This window comes from Dromaius novaehollandiae, chromosome 2 (genome assembly GCF_036370855.1).
Source record: "Dromaius novaehollandiae isolate bDroNov1 chromosome 2, bDroNov1.hap1, whole genome shotgun sequence".
NCBI lineage: Eukaryota > Metazoa > Chordata > Aves > Casuariiformes > Dromaiidae > Dromaius > Dromaius novaehollandiae.
This window is the reverse complement of record NC_088099.1, coordinates 76,502,888-76,523,734: the sequence shown is the minus strand read 5'-3', so window position 1 is coordinate 76,523,734 and position 20,847 is coordinate 76,502,888. Positions and strand designations below refer to the sequence as shown.

Below are 20,847 nucleotides of genomic sequence, written 5' to 3'. Positions count from 1 at the left end.
ATACTTGGTGGCCTCTACTCTGATTCCCTTTTCAGAACTTCATAATGCACAATTCCAGCATTCTCAACATCTACTTACCCATCTTGCTTTATTACTTAGTAGTCAAATTTTATCTCTCCATACTGGGGAGAGATAAAGTGCTACTGGTCTGTATTATATGCCGATAGTGACATGAAGCTTGAGGTTAATGCATTTCAAAGGACAGTTATTAAAGTAGATGGGCCATCTCCCCATAATCAGTGAATATAGTTAATGACAAATAAAGGTCTTGTTGAAGAGTTTTCCAAAAGTCTTAAGATAAACAATGCCCCCACATCTTTCTTGCTGTGCATCATCCAAGTTCTTTAGGTGTATGTTAAGTTCAAAACGCTATTACAAATCTAAGAAGTCCTGGAGCATCTTTCTCCCTCCCCCATTTCTCTAATTTCCCTCCCTCCCTCCCCCCCCCACACTCCCAATTTATTTTAACCATTTTTTACTTGGGCAATTCTATACAACTCTATTCTTAAATATGGAAAAAAAAATCCAACCTCTAAATCCATGAAGACTTCATCTAGCAGGCTAGAGCATCCTTCTTTGGCAATGATGTCTAAAATTGCATCCATGTTTGTATGACTGCTGGACGATGCATCTTCCATTTCAATTTTCAAGTATTTTCTTTTCAGACTGATTATAGATTCTCTGTAACAAATAACAAGGCTTCATCATGCACTGAAGCAGATGCACAATTTCATTGCTACTAAATTGCCTGAGTGTGTGCACAGAAAGAGACATATAGATAGCCTTATTTTTGCAAAGGGGAATAACTTTTATTGCTTGCTTTGGAAGCTTTAATTCACTCTCTACCATGATCTTCCAGTAATCACATTAAGCCACTGTTATGTTGGTAAAAAACTAACAACTGCAGAGAAATAGTTGAATGTGGGGTTGGATTGTTGAACTCCAGCATTAGTAATGAGGATTTCTTTTTCTCCAGTTCTGTCCATCTTAATCACCCTGTTTTAAAGGACAACTGTGAGAGATCAAATGCAAGACAAATGGCAGGCCCCAGACAAACTAACTGAAAGGACTAAAATTCTTCTGAAAGTTTAAGTTAAGTTTCTCCTTGGCCATGAAATTCTCAGAATAACAGTAAGTGGATTTGGGTCAGGTGATGAGTAACAGTTTGGCTTGGCAAAAGCAGTGACAATCACAGTATCTGTCTCCTAAAAGATTAATTTATTTAAACCTGCCTTCTTCGTTTAGTCAGCTAACCCTCTTTGGATAGGAAAGAAGAGAAGGTTCTCAGAAGGTGTAGTATTATGAATTATATAAGAGTACTGATTTTTTTCCACAATTCTGAAAAAACCTGCAGACTTACTTAAAGGTTTGACAGTTGTTGATGACTGCAATCATGTATTGAACATAGCATTGAGGATACTGACGATTTTTAAGATGCTCTTCTTTATATAACTGTGCTTCGTCTTTGTACCTGTAACATATCCAAGGAATAGCACTAAATAGACAGCAGTCTATAAAAACCAACTACACACTGCAGGACCAAAAGCTCCATAATGCTCTGGTCTGAAAGGTATTTAAAAGTATTTTATAATGGGCTTGTTAATCATGTGGTATTTAGTCTCTTTGCTCTGAGTACAATCCCTTTATTTAAAACATTTTAAAAGGCAGCTGAGCCCAAGGAGGTGCTTTCTGTCTAGCCTTCCTTATTAGAAAGGATTATGAATTGGAGATATAAAAGAAAGAACTGATTCCAAGAACTAGAGCCATTTATGGGGTAGAACTGAGACTGCCAGTCACCGGCACAAGAACAGTTGGTGAAACTGAGGAAGGGAGGAAAAAGGGAGAAGAAGGGAAACAGAAAAGGAAGAGCAAGAAAAGCTTGGTTGGCATGCACATTAGAGAAGGGAGACCAAGCAATAAAGAAGCATGCATAGGAAAACCAAGCATGGAAATGTAGGAACAGAGGCAGGATAAAGCATTCACATTTAATAAAATATTTTACCTTGTTAGAAATGAATTCATTTGTTGAAGACATAGAAGGAGTACCTTTGTTTTCAAATCTTCACTTATCTGAGCAGCTACCTGAAGATTCTGCTCAAACATCTAAGTTAAAAATAGTTTAGTTATAAAGACAGGCCTATACCAGTTGTTAACCAAACAAGACAGAATTCTTACTTGGATTTTCTATTTAGAGACCGTCACTAGAACCAACTCTACATATACACTTTTTTTTTAAACAAGCCCAGTTTCTGCTGACTGAGACACCCTCCAACCCTGGTATCTTCACAGATGTAATTAATAAATTCTTGACAGTCATTAATGTGTATTGCAGTTTTTTCTGATACACAAAACAGTTACTTTTTTGCAGAAGAAAGAATCCAAGTTCTTCCTATTTCTAATTCAATAGAAATCTGTTGTTTTACAGTGGATCAAGGTTCTTGGGTCATCTCCTACAGCAGTAACAAATAACTGTAACTGGAATTCCACTACTTGCCCCTAAATGTAAAAGTAGTGAGTTTGCATTAGTGAAGTATGAGAGATGTTGAAATTCTATGAAATACTCATGACTAGGCACCAGCTCTAAGTGACCTGCAGAGAAATGTGTACGAGAAGAGGAGGACTGGAGAGGAAGGGCACAAAAACAGGTGAAAACATATGACCTGCTTTTACCCCAAGATGACTTTGGAAGTTTCACTGTTACATGAATCTCAATATTGCAGCCTTTGACAGTACTGATAAGTAACACTAGAGCTAATCAGCCACTAATTTTTTTGCCATCACGCACTTTCTGAAGAAGGTTAGTCAACCTTTGTGCTAATATAAATGTGAAAGAATGTAGCAAAAAACTTTGTATAAAGACAAGTAAAAGAAAGAAAATGGGAAACAGATGCAAGAAGAGGAAAGAGGCCATCTTTCTTTCTGTGAAGGTATCTAATATAACATCTGTAAGGAAAAATTAGAAAATGAGTATAAAAGGCTTACATTTTATTTCTCTGCTTGATAAAGATTATTTAAAAAAATTCCCATTTCTATCACTAGTAGGGTGGTGCAGTTTTTTATTTATTTATTTTTAAGATCTTAGAAATAGCTGCATCTTTCCTGTTTTTAAGATCTTTCATAATTCAGATAGGCACAAAGGGAGCTGTTAAGTGAAGTAGTGTTTAAACAGCAGTGTTTTTTGATCTTTAACAGAAAACTTTTTTTTCAGTATTTTAAGGTGTTTGTGTAACTAATGAATAATTTTCAGAAACAAATGCATGCCTTACTATCTCAGTGCCATATTAACACGTGGTATTCCAATAGCTTACAAACATCTTAATCTGGTAGTTTTACATTACAAATTTACATAAAGATAGCTAACTAAGAGTAGTTAACTAAGTACAAGTATCTCAATTAAACAGACTAGGAAAAACATGTTCCTAATCTACATTCAAGAAGAGATAAGTCTAAGTGTTAAAACCAAAAAAGCAAAGCAAATCTCAAAACAAAACCCCCCTCCAACTAACTACTCCGTAGGAAAAACAAACTGCACTTCAATACATACAAGAACAATGGCATTCCAAACTGTTTGTTTTTTTTCCCTTTTTGTTTTAATCCATGCTCTGCTTCTGTATATTTTCTAGAATGACTGAGTTATCTTATACCTGAAAAACAATTGCTGGGAGTGTAGTCTGATAGTACCCATCCTGATCTGCTTCTGGTTCAGTTTCTTTTACCCAGTCTTTTTTATCCGTCTCCAGTGCTTTTCGTAGCCAGCCAATAATGTTAGACTGCATTAAACAAAACAATCAAGAAAAAGCAAAGAATTATGGATCTAAAAAATTAAAATAAGAAGAAAGTATTTGGAACGGCAGTCATTCCCATAATGAAGAGTGGCATGATAACAAATAATGTCGACCACTACAGTGATTCCTGCAGGATGTAGGTAACATAAGTTAAGATTTACATTGATTAAACAGAAAAAGAGTACTGATAAACAGAAATAGCTTACAACATAGCCCGAATCGAGCTTAACCACGATTTGGAATGGGAACACTTCAAACACAAAAAGCAAATGGGTTTTGCTAACTTTGGAAGCATTTATTAAGCCTTGGGCTTTAGATTCTAAAGCAAATTTTTCAGCAACTGAAAGAATTAGGGTAATACCTATTTTAGGAAAGTTATCTCACATTTGCCTGTAGTGTCGTTTACCTACATTTGAGGAAAGCGATGCTTGTTACTGTCAGGGACAAAAAACAGAATTAGACATAATGAGCTGTGTTTCTTGGAACTTAAGTGCTGCAGAAAATAGTGATGGAAATGCAAGAGCTGGCTCTCTCCCCATGAAGCAAATGCATTATACTGCAAACAGTTATCAAGAACAACTGTTTTTAAAACTACACTAAACCAGTTTTCTAATCACTTGCATGACAGATATGATGGACATCTTCACAAGAGCAGATAGTGAATACCAGAATCTTTACTAAATGTGTAATTGGAGTCTTTGAATTCATATATATATATAAGTTCATGTTCCCACTAATGTATAACATGCATATTACTGTGTCCTGCTATGTAACATGACCAGTAAGCATATACAGAGAGGGGAAAAAAAAAGGTACAAAGTCTAAAATGGGTATTTTTTTTCTTAATGCTTTAAGGCTGTTTCTTTTGGTCAGAACTCCTAGCAACCTATAGGATAAAGGAAGAAATTGAAAGCTTTATAATTTTCCTGAACAAGAAAGGTGGTTGACTCAACACAGACTGAAAAAAAGCAAAAAAAAAGATGACTACTGACTACAGTAAGTGCTGTCTGTAAAGATGTCTCTGTATGGCCTTAGCTATTATGTGAAATGATGTACAAGAACATCTGTGAGCATGGGACTGCTCTGATGAAGCATGATATGCAAAGAAAAAGTTAATCTGTTAAACAATCAGCCCATTGGACATCAACATTTTTCACATTAAGATCATCATTTGCCACACTTTTTCCAAATTGAGGTGTTCCACAAAAATCTATTAGTGTTTTATTCCTTAAGAAAATGAGATATTTTAATTGATATTTTTGATTTAGGTGGTATATATTTAATATTATTTTCAGTAAGCAGGCAAAAACATTTCTAAAAACCACCATAGATATCTTTTTTCATCTTGAGAGAGGGCAAAATGAATTCAAAGGCATTTCCTGAGGCAAGCAGAGTAGCTTGAAGAAACAAACCAACCCTTTTTTATCCTAAAGGTAAGTGCAGAAAAATAAACTTGAATAAAAGTCCTAGTAAAACTAATGTGAAGCAGAGTCTCTACTAGCAACTCTCCTGAACTTTGAAAGACTGTTGACTTCCGCGAGAGAAACATCAGGAGTGCTTCATACTACTGGGATGGATATAAATTCCAAGAGGCTGCTATTTTTTAATAGCTAACACATTCAAAGAAGCCCCAAATCTTCCTATACAGTGGAACTCCTATAATTAGGAGGGGCAGGAGCGCAACAGACCTATGCAAGAAGAGCAGGTCCAAAGTTCCATCTAGCACAATATCCAGTCTTAAAGGCAATCAACAGTGGATCTTTCAGGACCAAAAAAAAAAAATCATACACTGATTCCTTTGCTATACAGTCAACCACTTTTCAGGGTCATCTGAATTTCAAGCAGTCATCTGTCCCAAGCAAGATGCACTATCTTTGTATTTAAGATGCACTTGAAATGGCATCCACGAAAGGAAATTACATTCATGCAGCGGACAGGCATGAAAGGAAAAACATTGTTAAAAGAATCAGTCTGGCAAACATGCTGCATGAACATCCTGAATGCCTTGAAGAGATCACATCAGAAAAGACTGTATCAAAGGTTGACAGTCGACTGTATATAGATCAAACAGCATTCAATAGCTTATAAATCTGATAATACTTTAATTAATAACACTGTGCATTTGAAAGAATATATGTATAAACACTGGAATTCTTTCCTTTCTAATAAAATATAGTTAATATCATCTGTAAAACATAATTAGTCTTTGACATTTCATGATTTACATCTATAAAATCTTCCGATTATAATTGTCTATAAACAAACCAGCATGCATATGAGGTTTTATAAAAGTGATTATATCAAGTTCACATTTATCAAAATAGTTTCCTTTGATGCAAAAGCAATACTTCAAGAACTAAGGCACTAATGCAGCTATAGTTTCATTTGAAGGTATCTTTGAATTATTACTACTCACAGTAAGTGTTGACATGTACTTGCTGAGAAGCTGGTCTACCACATTTTGTGAAATTAGAAGATTCAGACCATTTACATCCACTTCAGGAGACAGTTCTGAATTTCCCATCATCTCTGTACTGAGTTTAAAAAAGACATTGCAAATTAATAAAGAGATGAAACTGTTACAAACTATGCAGCTTTTTTTGGTATGATGACCATAAATTGCAATTTTCCGTTATCTATACATGTCAGAAAATCCTTAATACAAGCAGCTACAATTAAGCATGTTTACAAAATGTAAATAAAACCATATAAAAGAAAAAAGCATAATGTAAAAGCTATAGTCAAGAATATTTAAAGAAAAAAATGTTACAGACATATTTTAAAGAAATCCAACCCTTTCATAAATTTCTAACTTACTTTTATCTAGAAGATTTAGGCAATTGCTTAAGATTAAGTAAGAGCCAGCTTGTTGTTTGGTCTGCAGGCTCTTAATTGTAGACATTTTGATTTGTCTTTGAAATTTCAGAGATAATGACAGACACAGAACTTACACATTTTCAACTTTAGAATGGCAAATTTAGTGAAAAGTATTAAATATGAGCAGAGTTTCTCAAAGCAGCTTTTGGTGTGCTACTTCTATTACATCTATATCAAAGCTAAAACTATATTCACAGAAAGTCTATCTATGCTTCCTGCAGGCAGACAATATATTTAATGTAAGAAGAGGAGACATATACATGACAAATCATAAATGCAGACCATAGGTACAGAGTTACAACAGCACTATTATTTGTACTTGCTTGAAAAGGAAAATTCTTGTTTTTATGGGAGTAGAAAGAAACTACAGCAACCTTGAAGCATACTTTGGCAAGAATTATATAAAATTATTACTTTGCAGTGATATTTTGCATCTGACTATTATTATATAATCATATAATAAGTTGCTTGTGTAACTAAAATCAAAGCTATACCAAAGCATAAAACAGAAAGAACTCTGATATTTCATGCCCCCCAAAATCAATAATACATTCTTCCTAGTGCTTTATTAACTGTCAGTGCAAATATACCTTCAGTCGTAACAGTATCCGTTTAATACAATTCTATATAAATTCTTTTACATTTTATTTCTAGTGTGTTTTTCAGAAGAAAGCCACAAATTCAGTTCTGTTCTTGCAATCCTATAATTGCAGTGGCAACTATAAATACCATCCACCAAAGATAGAATGTTTTTGCAAATAAGTGCTTAATTTGTAAATTTCTGCAAATTAAAGCTCTTCTCTGGATATAGGCACTGACTCAGCACAGTGGTGCTTCCATATCAGGAAAAAAACTCCAAGTGGTAATAAAAGGTACTATGGCTAACTACTTAAAAGAAAAAAACCACAAAACATTCTTATCTTTGAAGCCATAAAAGCCAACATAACTGAACACTTTGTATCTGTAATGTCTTCCTGAGCCTGCAGAAAATGAGACTGAAGATATTTGAAAGGACCCAAGCTACTTGGAAACGTTAATTCCATTGTGTTGCTGTTTACATAAAGAATTCAAGTAATAGCAGGACCTGTTCTAGGATTATTCAGGGGAAAAGTGAAGTCAAAAATTGAGAAGCCAGATTTAATTCAACTTCAGGTTCTTCTATGGCACTATGCCATATTAGAAAGTATTTCTAGCCTCATTATGCCAACATTCTCCTGACTTTACAGGGCCACAGAGGCATTAAATCTGGCTCTTAGCACGGCAACTGAAGCCCAAAAACAAAGACCACAAATTCCTACCTCTAGTTCCCAAGATGAAAATTCTTCTTCCTATACACAAATGTGGCTGTAACGTGCAAATACAAATACGAGTTTAAACTATATGTCCCCTCTAATATTCAATTACATTTAACAAAACTACAGAAAGGTTAGAAAGGACAAAACTATCTTCTATAATACAGTGCTCCACGGAAGTGAACAAGAAATAGAACAGCAATTGAGAAACTATTTTCATACAAGGAGAAGAGGGTGCAATAGAATTCACAGAGGCATAGGTTTCATAATATCATATATGCCATCCTCCTTTCCAGTTTATTTTATACATATATAGATATATTTATTTTTATAGAAATAAAATATATAAATTTATATAAATATTTAATTATATATATTATATATGTATTTTTATATATATATAAATCATTTCCTTATGGAGAATTAACTTATTCTTAAAAGAATTCCAGTGACTAAGATTCTGTAAGCTCTCCAGATAGCCTTCTTTCCCCCCACCTCCAAGCCTGACCTGATTTCTTATGCCACTCCCCATGCAAATGTACAGAACGGCTAATGGTCATCTTTATAACAGTCTGTGATAACATATAAGAATACAATTCTTGTGCTACCCTTTCAGGCTTCTCTTTAGAAACCTAAGGCTCTACATTTTTCCTAAGGTATCTTCGCTAATTTCCACCACATTTGTTACATGGACCTGCAGGGGAGAAGTGTGTTCTCAGGTATCTTAAACCAGATTTACTCCACTCACTATCTCACTTTCTTTCCCAGATTCTACAGTCAGGTGGTACCTGCTACATAACCTGCTTTGGCAGGAATGATCCTGTTTTGATTTGCTTGCTTGGTAAATAAGTGTGCCTCTGTGGTTTTGCTCCCTCACTTTTGCCTTCCTACCATGGAATATGTGGATGGAGAGATTTTAAATAGCTTTGAATTGTCTAACTCAGCAGCCATCTGTTCTACTTTCTGGTGGGAGGGCAGGAGGGTAATTTCATGAGCAAAGATTGTCTGACTGGAAAACTAGGCCTAGAACATAAATGAAGAACCTGGGAGCAGGACTTCTGTCTGAGCCACGCCCCTATAAGTAGGAGGAACTGACATTCTGTCGTTGACATATTTCTGATTTTCATTCATTGTCAGGTCATTCCTCTGGCCTTCTAATAACATAAGAAGAAAAGGTGAATGAACTCAAGCTCCTTCATCTCATAGCTGCCTTGTGCTCATTAGCCACGTCTCTTATATAGCCTAAACATGCATGTAAGCATGCCCAAGGGGGTGTGACTGGTTGTTTCTTGCAGGGAAGAAGAGCAGGAGAATGTTGCAGTGTGGAGTAAAGCATCAAGTTCTAAACACAAAATGAATCTTAAAGCTGGTTACAAAAATTCTACAGAATGGTTATATCTCCTACTGATTTGTATATTATAGTCTAACCTGTCAAGAGTTTAATTTGTTGAAACAGTGAGGTTGAACAATTGGAAAGGTAGACAGCAGAAGCGTACACAGCTCAGACCCTGGGTCAATGCCAGCTATTGTGAACAGGATTATAGCCATAAACCACAAGAAAGCTAGTATTACTTCTTCCCAAATAATTTGGTAGCCCTAGTAACTACATTCCAGCAAAAATTAAACATGTGCAATCTGGAGGAAAAAGAAAAAAAAAATCAGAATGTATAAGTTGTCTTAACAAATCACAACATCTAAAAGAAAAGCAGTTTCACAGTACTATAGGAGACAACCTATAGGCAGAAGTTCTTCTAAATAAACAAATCAATACATTGATCTGAGAGAAAACCTAAAGGAAAAGTTATTACATTCTTTCCATTTAGCAATAATAAAGCAACATGCAAACAGTCCCAATCCCTGCCAAAAAGAACAGAAAGTTAACAACTGCACAAATATACAAGATTCCAGTCTGTTCAGCTCTTGTCAATACTTCACTAAATCTGCAAACAAATATGAATATTCTTATTTAGTGTGACAGTAGCTTCAGACGGTTGTATAACAGCATTAAACTTTAAGCCTACAAAGCAACAAAAGATTACATATTAGAAAATCCAAAGAAATATTAAGGAGCAATTCCCAAGAACCACAATACATAAATATCAACATAGCAAGTTCTTTACCACTACTCACTTTTTTTGGATAGATTTATCTTCTTATATGTTAATAGACAATTATTAGTAATATAATTTATTAGAATATCAACTATGTTTTGTATGCTACTTACTCACAACTACTCCTAACAAAAAAACAGGATTTTTGAAAAGATAAGGGGATCTTACCTTTTGTATGTATTTAAAACCCAAGTCAGAAGGCTAACAATCTCATTTGCTTCCAGATCTTCTGAAGCCAGCTCTTGCATGCGGATGGACAAAGCCTGATGGTACATACTTAGTAATTTTTTGAAAATATCATAGTGCAGGGGAAAACACTGATCCAGTAGGGTTTTAGCCACTAACAGATCATCAAGGACATATTTACGTATGATTTCTAGATGGCGCACAAGCCACATTTTGTCAGATTCTCTAGTATCTGCTTGAGTGCCTTCAATTCGAGTGCTTACAGTTCTTCCCAAAATGTTGAACATCTTTTCTTTCCACTTCTTTGGTCTGCCAGGAGGTATGAACCCAGTTTGTTTTTTCCGATCTAACATGCGCCTGTCAATTTTCTCCTCCCTCTCAATTATCCTAACAACAGAAACAAGTAAAGTTGGATCTCGACGGACTGTAACGAGAGATCTTTGAACCACCATCCAAAGTTGTTTTGCCAACTCCTCAGAAAGTTTCTGCATATCCCCGAAGTACGTATGGATGAGGTTCATGTCATGTGTGTTCCTGCTGTCCATACGATACTGCTCATACATTAGGTTATCACGAGAACACTCTAAATCCATCAGTTTTCGATGAGCTTGCAGAAGTTCCCCTTGTTCAATCAAATCTTGTGCCTCCCTGACTATCTCTGGAACTGAAACATAAAGGCAAAACAGAAAAAAACAAAATAATGATGCAATCAGAGTACAAAAATGAACACAAGATACTAAAAGTATCAGGAAACAAACTGGAGAATAGCTGTAGCAATTCTTTTGAAATCATTTAAAGGAAATCATTCCAATGTATTCAATGAATTGCTAGTAAATGCTATATGCCTTTAAAAGCACTTTCAAATCTTTAATTCTAATGCTTCCACATCTTTCATTATAATCATAATGACCAATGGCTAAACATACTAAGATCATAATGTCAACAGAAGACAGTTTCCTTTCTCTCTACCCTTAAAAATCCATGAAACTCTACCATAAAACTTACTGCAATACTAGCTTTCTTAAACCTGATGCATAAGGGTTTTAACTTGCCCGACTTAAAAAAACAAAAACAAAACAAAACAAAAAAAACACCAACCACTCCCCCCCAACCCACTAACCCTGTTGAAGCTGAGGCTGCACATACACAATGAACACTGAATTTTAGCTCCTTCTGGAAGGAACAGTTTGCCTGCCTAGGGCAGGAGGGAAAAACAGGCAAAACTACCTATATGGCTAAATTATTTAGAAGATTTTTTTTTAATTCATTATTTGAGGAATTCTGTAGAAGACAACGATCCTGCAGAGAAAAGAACTGAAAATCTCTGTGGAGAAAGCAGTCACTTTATAAAGGTAGCTTGTGATAAAACTGACAACCCAAAGAAAAGGTATGTGAAGATACACAGTCATTAATTATGGTGAAAACCAGCCTATAATAAAAACATTTGTTTTGCTCTGAAGGAACTTATAATCAACTATGCTGCATAACAATCTTGGTTGGAGACACTTCACACTCAAAGCCTCTTAGCATACAAGAAAAGAAAAGGCTTATATTTTCAATTCCATTTATCAGTATAAGAGAAAACAATGCCCTCACAATAACTCAGTATTGGAATATACAGAATTTTTCTACATCTTTGATCTCTACTGCTAGATGTAGCATGTAAACAGAGATAGAGGTCTTTCTGATTAAATTGCACGCAGCATCCCAGTTTTTTACTGCACCAGCTAGACACATTCTTACGGAGATTAACCAAGCCAATCTAGCACGGGTGAGAAACAGTTGTTCTTCATATGTATATTTTATGAGAGAGTATCCAAATAAAAGAGGATGGGAAAGACTATTTAAATTAAAATACTGATATAAAATCAAAGGGGTATGAAGCCTATTAATTTCCACTCTGTTCAATCAGAAGGATAAAATTCTGAAAATGACTTCTAAGCAGAGAAGTCCTGCAAGGAACTCATGATGATTCAAAATAGAACTGCAAATGTTCACCAAAAAGTCTACATAAAAGGACAAATATAATCCGATTTTCTTTCAAAGTCTTTACAATATCCGTTTTACCACACTAATCATTTCATTTTCTAGACCTTTTCTAGCTGTGCAGTGGTGCAAGGAAGCAGTGTCTCCTATGCATAATTTCTTTATGCACGAATTGGTTTCTGCAGTTGTGCTGCCCAATTCTGAAGCAAACACTCTGTGCAGTTGAAACTGAACTTCAGGTAGCTTACACTTGTGCTTGTAACACTAACGAAGAGTCCTTAAGATCCCTAACTGTTGTGTGAGCAAGGTGCACTTAGGAGTCCACACTGGGGAAGTCTGGATTCAAGAAAGAGTATTATGAGGTCAGATTGCTAGGGAATCCTTGACTGGAGATTTTGCTGTTTGATATTTTGCATTTCTTTGCAAAATTATTTGCTTCCTAAAATCATTTGGGACTTTTTACCCAACAGTATTATTGTAGGTACCAATCCACTGGCAATATTTTGGATCTTTTCACATTTTGCTTATGAATGTGGTGCTTGAATATTTTAGTCTTCTATAGTAAGTATGTTATTCTTGCTACTGATTGCTAACAAGCAGCATTTTTTGTGACTTGTATGTGTATGATGAGATAGGCCAGACTGGAAGTTCTCACAGAGCAATTCAGACTCAACAGCTATTAAATGGTTGCTAGCTACTTTTCTGAACCTGATGTCCAGGTGATTTTTCCTTAACTCCTCATTCCTAGGCAGTTTCAAAGTTCACCACGTTACCTGATAATACAGCTGTTAGTACCATTTTGAAGTGCTTTCAACTTGTGATGAATTATATGAAGAACTTTAAATTACCTGAAAAGATGTTTTTGAGATTTTCTACAGCAGCTGCCAGCTGGCTATGTTGCACCACAGCATCCTTAACGTCCTTGAGGTTTTCTATGGTGTTGATGCTCTGTCTCCAGTCTTTATTGACATCAATCAAAGACTGCTGAATGTCCTTTACATCATTCAGTGCATTGTGTAGTTGACTTAAACCTGTTCGTACTCCATCTAACTGTGACTGGATTGCTGCCTTAAATACAAACAAAAGACAAAGAAATCATTATATATTATAAGATCAGTAATAAACATACATCAGTAAAATTTTCAGAGAAAAATAATTGAGAAGGTGATATTATAGCTTACTAGAAATGTGCAATTTATGAGGGTGTGTGTGTTTTAAACAGAAGAGAATTTTTGAAGGACATAGACGGAACTGCTTCAAACATAAAGCTAACGCAGGAGCTCAGAAATGCAGATATACCATCATCTTTATAAGTCTATTTTAAACTGGGATCGTGGGAAAGTAGAATGGGGTTTCTCTGCATTTCCTTCATGAGTTCATTTCAAAGGGGGATATCAGAAGAAAGATGATCCAGATGTCTCACCAGAATGCAGAAGGTACAGATGGACAAAGTTTTTTGCTAAAGCAATTACAATTTTTGATCGACAATAGAAGATGTTCTCTTAAAAATAAACTGTGGTGCCAGAATACAAGGAAACCAAAACAAATTCAGCCAAAACCAAAAACAAAAACAAAACTGAATAGTATTTCTTCACTGTAGAATGTTAACAACCAGATGGACAATCCAACTGCTGGATTATGATGGCATAAAGAGACATTACTGATGTAGATATCTCGAGTCATTATTTCATGAGTGTTACCTGTCGCTTCCAATAGGCTACCAGTCTTGAATGTCATTTCAGAGTCCAGACATTACAGAACATGCATTATAGTGCATATTCAAGTGAAAGAAATCAAAACATCCACAGCATGTTTTATATACATGTATTAAAAAAAAGTGACTAATATGAAATTAAATTAGTGGAAAACGACACTGGAAATCACAAACTTTGAAAGATAAGCCAAAAACAGACATCAACGAAAGCTCAGATGTCGATCTCAATAAGAATTTGAAGTAACCTGGTAACTATGAACAACACTTACTATGTTTTAAATATACTGGAGGAGTCCCAGAAAAATGCAGTGATTCTTAAATCACTGCTATTTATACACTTCTAAAATATGCAATGCTGATTTTACTGATAATTTTTTTTTCCTGTTAGATTCAATATAATTAAACACTGGTAAGGCATTTTTATACGGTATCAATTTGCAGAACTGCCCCCTTAATATATCTTTTGCCTACAGTAACTGAGGGAACTGGGGCACTAAAATATAATATGATATTAAAATATTGTAGAAAGACACAGTTTTCTGAAGCTGACCAGAAAGTTTTTTAAAAATCACTTGACCATTAAGCACTCAATTCGTCTGATTCAATTTTTCAATTTTTTCCGGTGCAGGTCTTTCAAGTGCTACATATTCAAATGTTGAATATTCAACTTTTGCAGAAACTTGATCATGTTAAACAGAAACCATCACTAATCTTGATCACTGATAGGAACGGCCAAGGAAACTCATAACAGACACCCATCCAAATGTTCAATTTGTCTTAAAATAGTCAGTCGGGGCAGGGGGCATGTCCTAGAATTCTAGACTTTGTTTCACAGAATGCATATTCTCTTTAAATTGGACCAACCATCGCTGTATTAAAAAACAAACAAAAAAACAAAACAAACTACAACAAAAAACCCATCAACAGGACTCTAAACTTCAGTTTTACCTCTTTCCAAGTGACAGTCCTATAATATTAAGCTACAGAACCAGGATCCTGCCTGCCTGCCTAGTCTCTTTAGAGCCCTATGGTTCAAATTCATGGTTGCACAGCAGCTAAGAATCGAAAGGAAAAAGATTCAGCTATGTAACCCACGATCTAGGGACTCTCCTAGAACTTGTATACAGTATTTCTTCATGGTGAGAGGAACACAGAACCTAAGACCTAAGATTATTTATTGAACAAGTGCTTAAGCAAAGATAGCTGTCAATATACGCATGACTGCTCACGCTCTGGAAAAAAGTCAAAGCAGCTCTTTGCCTACATTTGGATTGCAGAGCCCAAAGGTACGAGACTACAGGGTTAGCTGGTGCTTCTCCATCCACTGTTTCAGAGTTCTACTACCAATTGTTTAACACTCTGCTCCACTAACTGCCATCAGTCTGAAGCACATGAAGCAGCCGAGTTTGACAGATTTCAAAGCAGTTTTTCCCTGTTACAATTTATGTAATGCAGGAAGTAATGCAGGGAGGGATATAAGAAATACACATAATAAATATCAGGGAGAGGATGGAGAGAAATAGCAGGATCACCAACTGGAGGAGGTGCTGGTTTTTTTGAGCAGAACACCATTCCAGAAGATGTCAGCTGCTTCATCTGTCTCTGAAACTGACACACATTATCCTGGTTTTCTATTCTTTACCCACAATTGACTTGATTATCTTGATGCATCTGAGGAAAATGATGACAAGGATGAAAGTATATCCAGTCACAAAGAAGCAGCGAAACGTTCATACTAAAAGGTTTACAACACATTCATTTGCACAGATGAAGCACCTGAAATCTTTAAACAGTGATCCAACATGAAAAGCCAGCAGCTCCAGCTGATGATCCTGATGACCTGTTCTCCACACCATACATACTCTCCCCGTGTATCTAAGTTGTATGTATTTCTTAAAATCTCCCCACATTCCTCCTATATTACATTAATGCTTATGGGAAAAACTGCTTTGCTATCCATTGAATCACTAACCACCCCATGTTAGTGCATGTTTCAGGAGGGCATTCTCAATGGTAAAGGATTATTGTACTTCTTTCTGGAAGAAGTGTTTCTGGCCATCTATAAATGACTGAAGTTAAGGCAACTTAACGTAAGTGACAAGGGAACTTTCTGGCTATAAAGTGCGATACCTCCTGTATTTAGATGTCTATAAAGTTGTATTTACACATTTAATGTTTGCAGAAACAGCCAGTAGGCAAATGACTGTGCTCATGTGGTATCAATAGTTCATAGTATGTAAATATCACTGAAAGAAGACACAGAACTCAGCAATATACAGTCGTTAAACACAGGATACTTTACTCATATACCAGGCTAAGTATGTGAAGAGCATACATGTGTATGCGCAAACATGCATGGGGTGGGGGGAAGAAATCAACAAGAAACAAAAATCTGAGTAAGGTGACTTATTAATATGCACCTAACTGAGAGGACTTCACTTAAACTGGATTCTTAAAAATTCAAGTATTTACGTTGGACCTGCCCTCCTCCCTTGGTCACTGGGATACAAGCTCCTCAAGAAAAGAGAGCAAAAGTCTTCAATTCCTCTCATGCTCCCTTGATAAAGTTTTTCTTTTAATCTTTATGAGAATACAGAGAGAATATTTCTTACTATTCTTCACCCTAAAAACCCTGTTGTAACCTGGATTTAGCTGCTTATATCAAACCTTACATTTGTTTTTTCTTTATTAAATATAGCTGCTGCTACTGCGTCAGAAAGGGAATACAGGCTATTTTCACAACTGCACCGTGGGCAGAAACATTCAGAAAAAAAAAAAAAAAGAGAAAAAAACCTGAGGATTTTTTGACCTTCAGTAAGGACTTAAGGACCATTTTCTCCCTCAATCATATTATCATGCACTATTTAAAAGATCTGGGTATCCTCTGTAAACTCAAGTACAGGTCAGAGACCAAATGCATTTTCAGTGTTGACCCTTTTTCAGAGGCAATCCTCAATTTTTATTATAAGTTCACTATTCAGTCATTACAACAAAACAATTTGTTGGCTGACAGGTTGTACAGAATGAGGGCAGTTGTCTATTAATAAACTGTAGAAGATAAAGGAAATGAGAATGCTTGATACTTGATAAATTACAAGACACAGAGCATTAGCTTGCATTAGATTCAGAATGCAGAGTGTTTGGGGGGACAAAGAGCAAAAAAGTCCATGGTTTAAAGCTACCTGGATGAAAATGTACAGGTGAAAAATAAATAAAAGAAATACTCCTTCTGCACCGTGGACACTCAGGTTTATCAAAGTTTGTACCTTGAGTCGAGCTTCTACTGAAGCCTTCTTACGAGCTTCCCTCCTGCGATACTGCTCCACTTTATCTAACTGATCAGGACGCTGAAGCATTCCAGCTACTCTTTGAACAGCTGTTGCAACTGCTTCTCTATCCGTTTCTTCCATTGCTGATTAGGACCTCAAAATGCCTTCATAACTTAACAGTACTGGAAAGAAAATATAAAAAGTTTAGAAAACATTTGCACTTGATACAACTTTTCAAAGCTAACAACTGGAGAACTAACCTTGGCCATAAAAATTGAGCAACTCTGCAGAAGAATCATTACAAAGCATCATAAACAGCAGTAATTGGAAATATACAAAATCACATTTTTAATCAATTATTTCATTACTTTACATGAAATGTTCCCAATTAGAGTTTTTGCATTTATCTTGCTCTCTGTTAAGTTTGTATCAATAACCACATTTGCAAAAAGAAAACAACAAATCTTCATTTTAAAACTAGAGTCTACCTAATTCTAAAATACACTTGCCTATTAGAAGGGGAATGAGACATGCACAAAAGAATCTTGTGGCAACTCCAGACAAAAATGGTAACTCATACTGAATCTGAATTTGGTGGAGCTGTGAAAATCACAGACCCTCTTCAGTAGCTCAAACTTGATACTAAGAGTGGAAAGAAACATAGTTGTGGGAGCTCTAAACCTGCAGACTTAATTTAAGAGCAGTTTCATTTATATTTTTGATGGAAAAATATTTGTATATTCTACTCTTGCTTTCCCTTCTTCTCACAGTATCAGTCCATCAGAGGTGCAGGTATGCAGGGAAAAATTAATCAAGTTTTTCACTTCGATCTCCAGTGGAATTTCCAATGAAGTCAAGACACAAACTAATATTAGACACAAAATGCTGAACAGGCAAAATCTTCTGGCAACAAAACCAGACCTGTCCTTTCAAGCTTTGCTAGCTACTAATGGAAGACAGGAAAGATCCCAATCACTGAAAATGCAAGAGCATTATATGCACAGAACTCCACAAGACAGGAACACATCTGGAGTTCCTGGTTCCTTCCAGGTGGTAAGAAACATTTTGTATCTTGAGTCTTGGAATCAAAGAGGATGCTTCCAAGTTTTACTCTACTACTGTAGTTACTACTACATATCCTATTCCCTCTGATTGATATTCTTCCTTGAAAGTAACAACTACTTTCAAGTCAGAGTGCATTAGTATATCCAGTAGATCATTTAATCTCTAAATCTATAATCTCCTGACTCCACATGGAAGGCAGGAAACACTATATCACATTCTCCAATATCAGCACAATCTAGACGAGACAACAGATACAATGAGTGCATGTGCGGAAAATATTTAAGAAACTTTTTTTTCAATTTTTCCCCTTCAATTCCAGATGGTCTTAATTGAAATGCCTATCCTATTTTAATACCTTTCCTGGTTAATATCCGGTGATCGCACACAGGCTATATTCAAGGATTTAAAAAAGACAGGTTATGTGTTAAATTAACACATTAATGTGTTAAATTAACACACAACTTTTGTATAGTATTTTTAACCCACTAATCAAGTTGCTTTTACCTTTATGTTTCATAAGTACAACTTTTCATGCCAGCACCCTTAAACAGAAAAGGTTTAGCTTCCATTGGGAAATTCTGGAAGAATAAGCTATGTTAAAGGTGAAAGTGAACTATCAGCTTTATTCCATGTAAGACAGTTCAAAGAAACCTATCAATTTTCTGTGAGGAAGACTCACTAATTTGATTCCCTCTTCACTGCTTTCAGCAAATGTAAGTTATTGATTTGTAACGTTGCCTTAAGATCTTCTGCATCAGTGACAGCTTACCGGCTTAATTTGTGATCTGATGAAGAACTGTACAGGGTGCACAGAACTGTGGAACTAATGAAAGTCTTAATGCTAGCAGTCACATTCCTCCTCTACCACTGCACGGCATGGGGCCTTCTGATCATTATATGCCTAGGCATTGATATTACACAACCTGACAAATAAGGTCTAATTCATCAGGCTACAGAAAGTAGAGAGGTCTGCAGGCAATGGCAAACATTTTGAATAAGTACTGCTGTTGAATTTTTCAAGGACTCAGAGAGGAGAAGGAAGGAAATCTAGAAACATCAGTTTGATCCACAATTAATTTCATTTTCAGTACAGAATAAAGACCATGTTACTGTAAAGATATTATGTGTTAGAGAACTAAAACTGTTTGAGAGTCTTGCTTACATTTCACATCAACCTGTATAGACTTCTGTTTGAATTTAATGTTTACTGTCCTGGTTTTACAGCATTTATTTTCGGATAACATAACATCTCAGCAACAAGAAGTTTTCACACTAATATGGAGGGTAAGTATCCTCTATTTTTCCTGCATTATAATAGTTTCAGCTTTATTAGAATTAGTTATTTTAGAACTTCACAGGACTAAGAAAGATTCCAGGCAAAGCTAACCCAAAAGCTAGTCTCTAAGATCCTACATCTCTATCTCAGGTTTGACTTTTTAATGACAAACCTTCAAAAATTAAATGTCTAAAGAGTATGTGTTTATATCACAATTACTTCTGCAGTGTAAACTCATATACCTTACCTCCTCAGCTTTGCAAACATACCCATCACTTCTCTGCTAATAGCCCCTTTATATTAAATTAAGTTTGATTTCTTACTCTACATTTCGAAGTACAGGATCTATTCCTACCGCTCACACTTTGGAATGAATACCCTATTTCTGTTTCACTCAATCCACTTCTAAGCTGTCAGGAACATATCTACAATCAAAAAAACCTGTTAGATATTTTTAAATACGAATTTGCTATAGAAATAGTATCTACAGTAGATGGTTTTATACTAAATTACTTCCTTTGTTAACAAATCTGGATACATTCAACAGAATCATGATAACTTTAAAACACAGAGCCACTACCCAGGCCCATTAAGTATGTCCCACAAAGAAAGTTGACAGCCAGTATGCCATCCTAACCGACTACATACCAGCTTGCTGAGGTAGACAGGTTGTTGCACAACTGCTACCCATTCACACAGGAAGAGCAAACTTTAAAATACCACGCCAACCTTTACACAGTTGCTATGAGCCAGAACCACAAACATCCTCAGAGCTACGTGCTGGAACACGAACAAAAAAAAAAATTTAAACAAAGCAATCTTGGAAAGGCTTCAGCAGCTAGCTTCTGGGCGAGAGGAGCACAGTGACACTCCAGCGCGGGGCTCCACACCGCCCAACTTCCCCTCCTAACAGAGCACCCGGGAAACGGCAGCGACCCCCAGCCCAGCACCGCTCCCTATCGGGGCCGCGCAATTCGATTCATCTGCATCGACGCACGTCCCCATCGCTGCCCAGGCAAACGCCGGAGGCCTGCCCCGAGCGCGCAGGCGAGGCTGCGGACCCGCCAGGTCGCGCCCCTTCCGCCCCAGCGGAGGCCCGAGGACAGTGGCCAGGCCGGGATGGGGCTCCTGCGCCACAGCGCGCCAGAGGAGCCCTCGGCCCCACGACCCCGAGGGGCTCCCCGGATCGCCCGGCCCGGCCCCACTCTGCTTCCCGTTCCAGATTCGAGCAAAAGATCGGGTAACTACAAACGACGACAGCCTAGCAGGAGTCGGCACCACAGTGC

At 36.4% G+C, this 20,847-nt stretch overlaps 2 protein-coding genes across 5 annotated transcripts in view; one reads left to right on the top strand and one right to left on the bottom strand.

The window, feature by feature from the left end:
* EXOC3 (exocyst complex component 3) overlaps nucleotides 1–20,847 on the bottom strand; it is a 28,590-nt gene that overhangs the window by 7,407 nt on the left and 336 nt on the right. For 3 of the 4 annotated variants that reach the window (XM_064506766.1, XM_026110267.2, XM_026110265.2), the window contains exons 2-9: nucleotides 17,218–17,402; nucleotides 13,086–13,305; nucleotides 10,234–10,915; nucleotides 6,202–6,319; nucleotides 3,645–3,770; nucleotides 2,003–2,103; nucleotides 1,361–1,471; nucleotides 531–681 (exon numbers count right to left, since the gene is read on the bottom strand). In XM_064506766.1, the coding sequence (XP_064362836.1) occupies nucleotides 531–681; nucleotides 1,361–1,471; nucleotides 2,003–2,103; nucleotides 3,645–3,770; nucleotides 6,202–6,319; nucleotides 10,234–10,915; nucleotides 13,086–13,305; nucleotides 17,218–17,361 (1,653 nt within the window). In that variant the 5' untranslated portion in view covers nucleotides 17,362–17,402. Of the gene's footprint in view, nucleotides 1–530; nucleotides 682–1,360; nucleotides 1,472–2,002; nucleotides 2,104–3,644; nucleotides 3,771–6,201; nucleotides 6,320–10,233; nucleotides 10,916–13,085; nucleotides 13,306–17,217; nucleotides 17,403–20,209; nucleotides 20,342–20,847 lie in introns of those variants that run through there. The other variant, XM_026110266.2, reaches the window with a different exon arrangement.
* LOC112989257 (dynein axonemal heavy chain 5-like) overlaps nucleotides 20,335–20,847 on the top strand; it is a 164,038-nt gene continuing 163,525 nt past the window's right edge. Inside the window, exon 1 of the mRNA XM_064506773.1 lies at nucleotides 20,335–20,801. The gene's annotated coding sequence lies outside the window, so the exon portion shown is untranslated. The remainder of the gene's footprint in view (nucleotides 20,802–20,847) is intronic.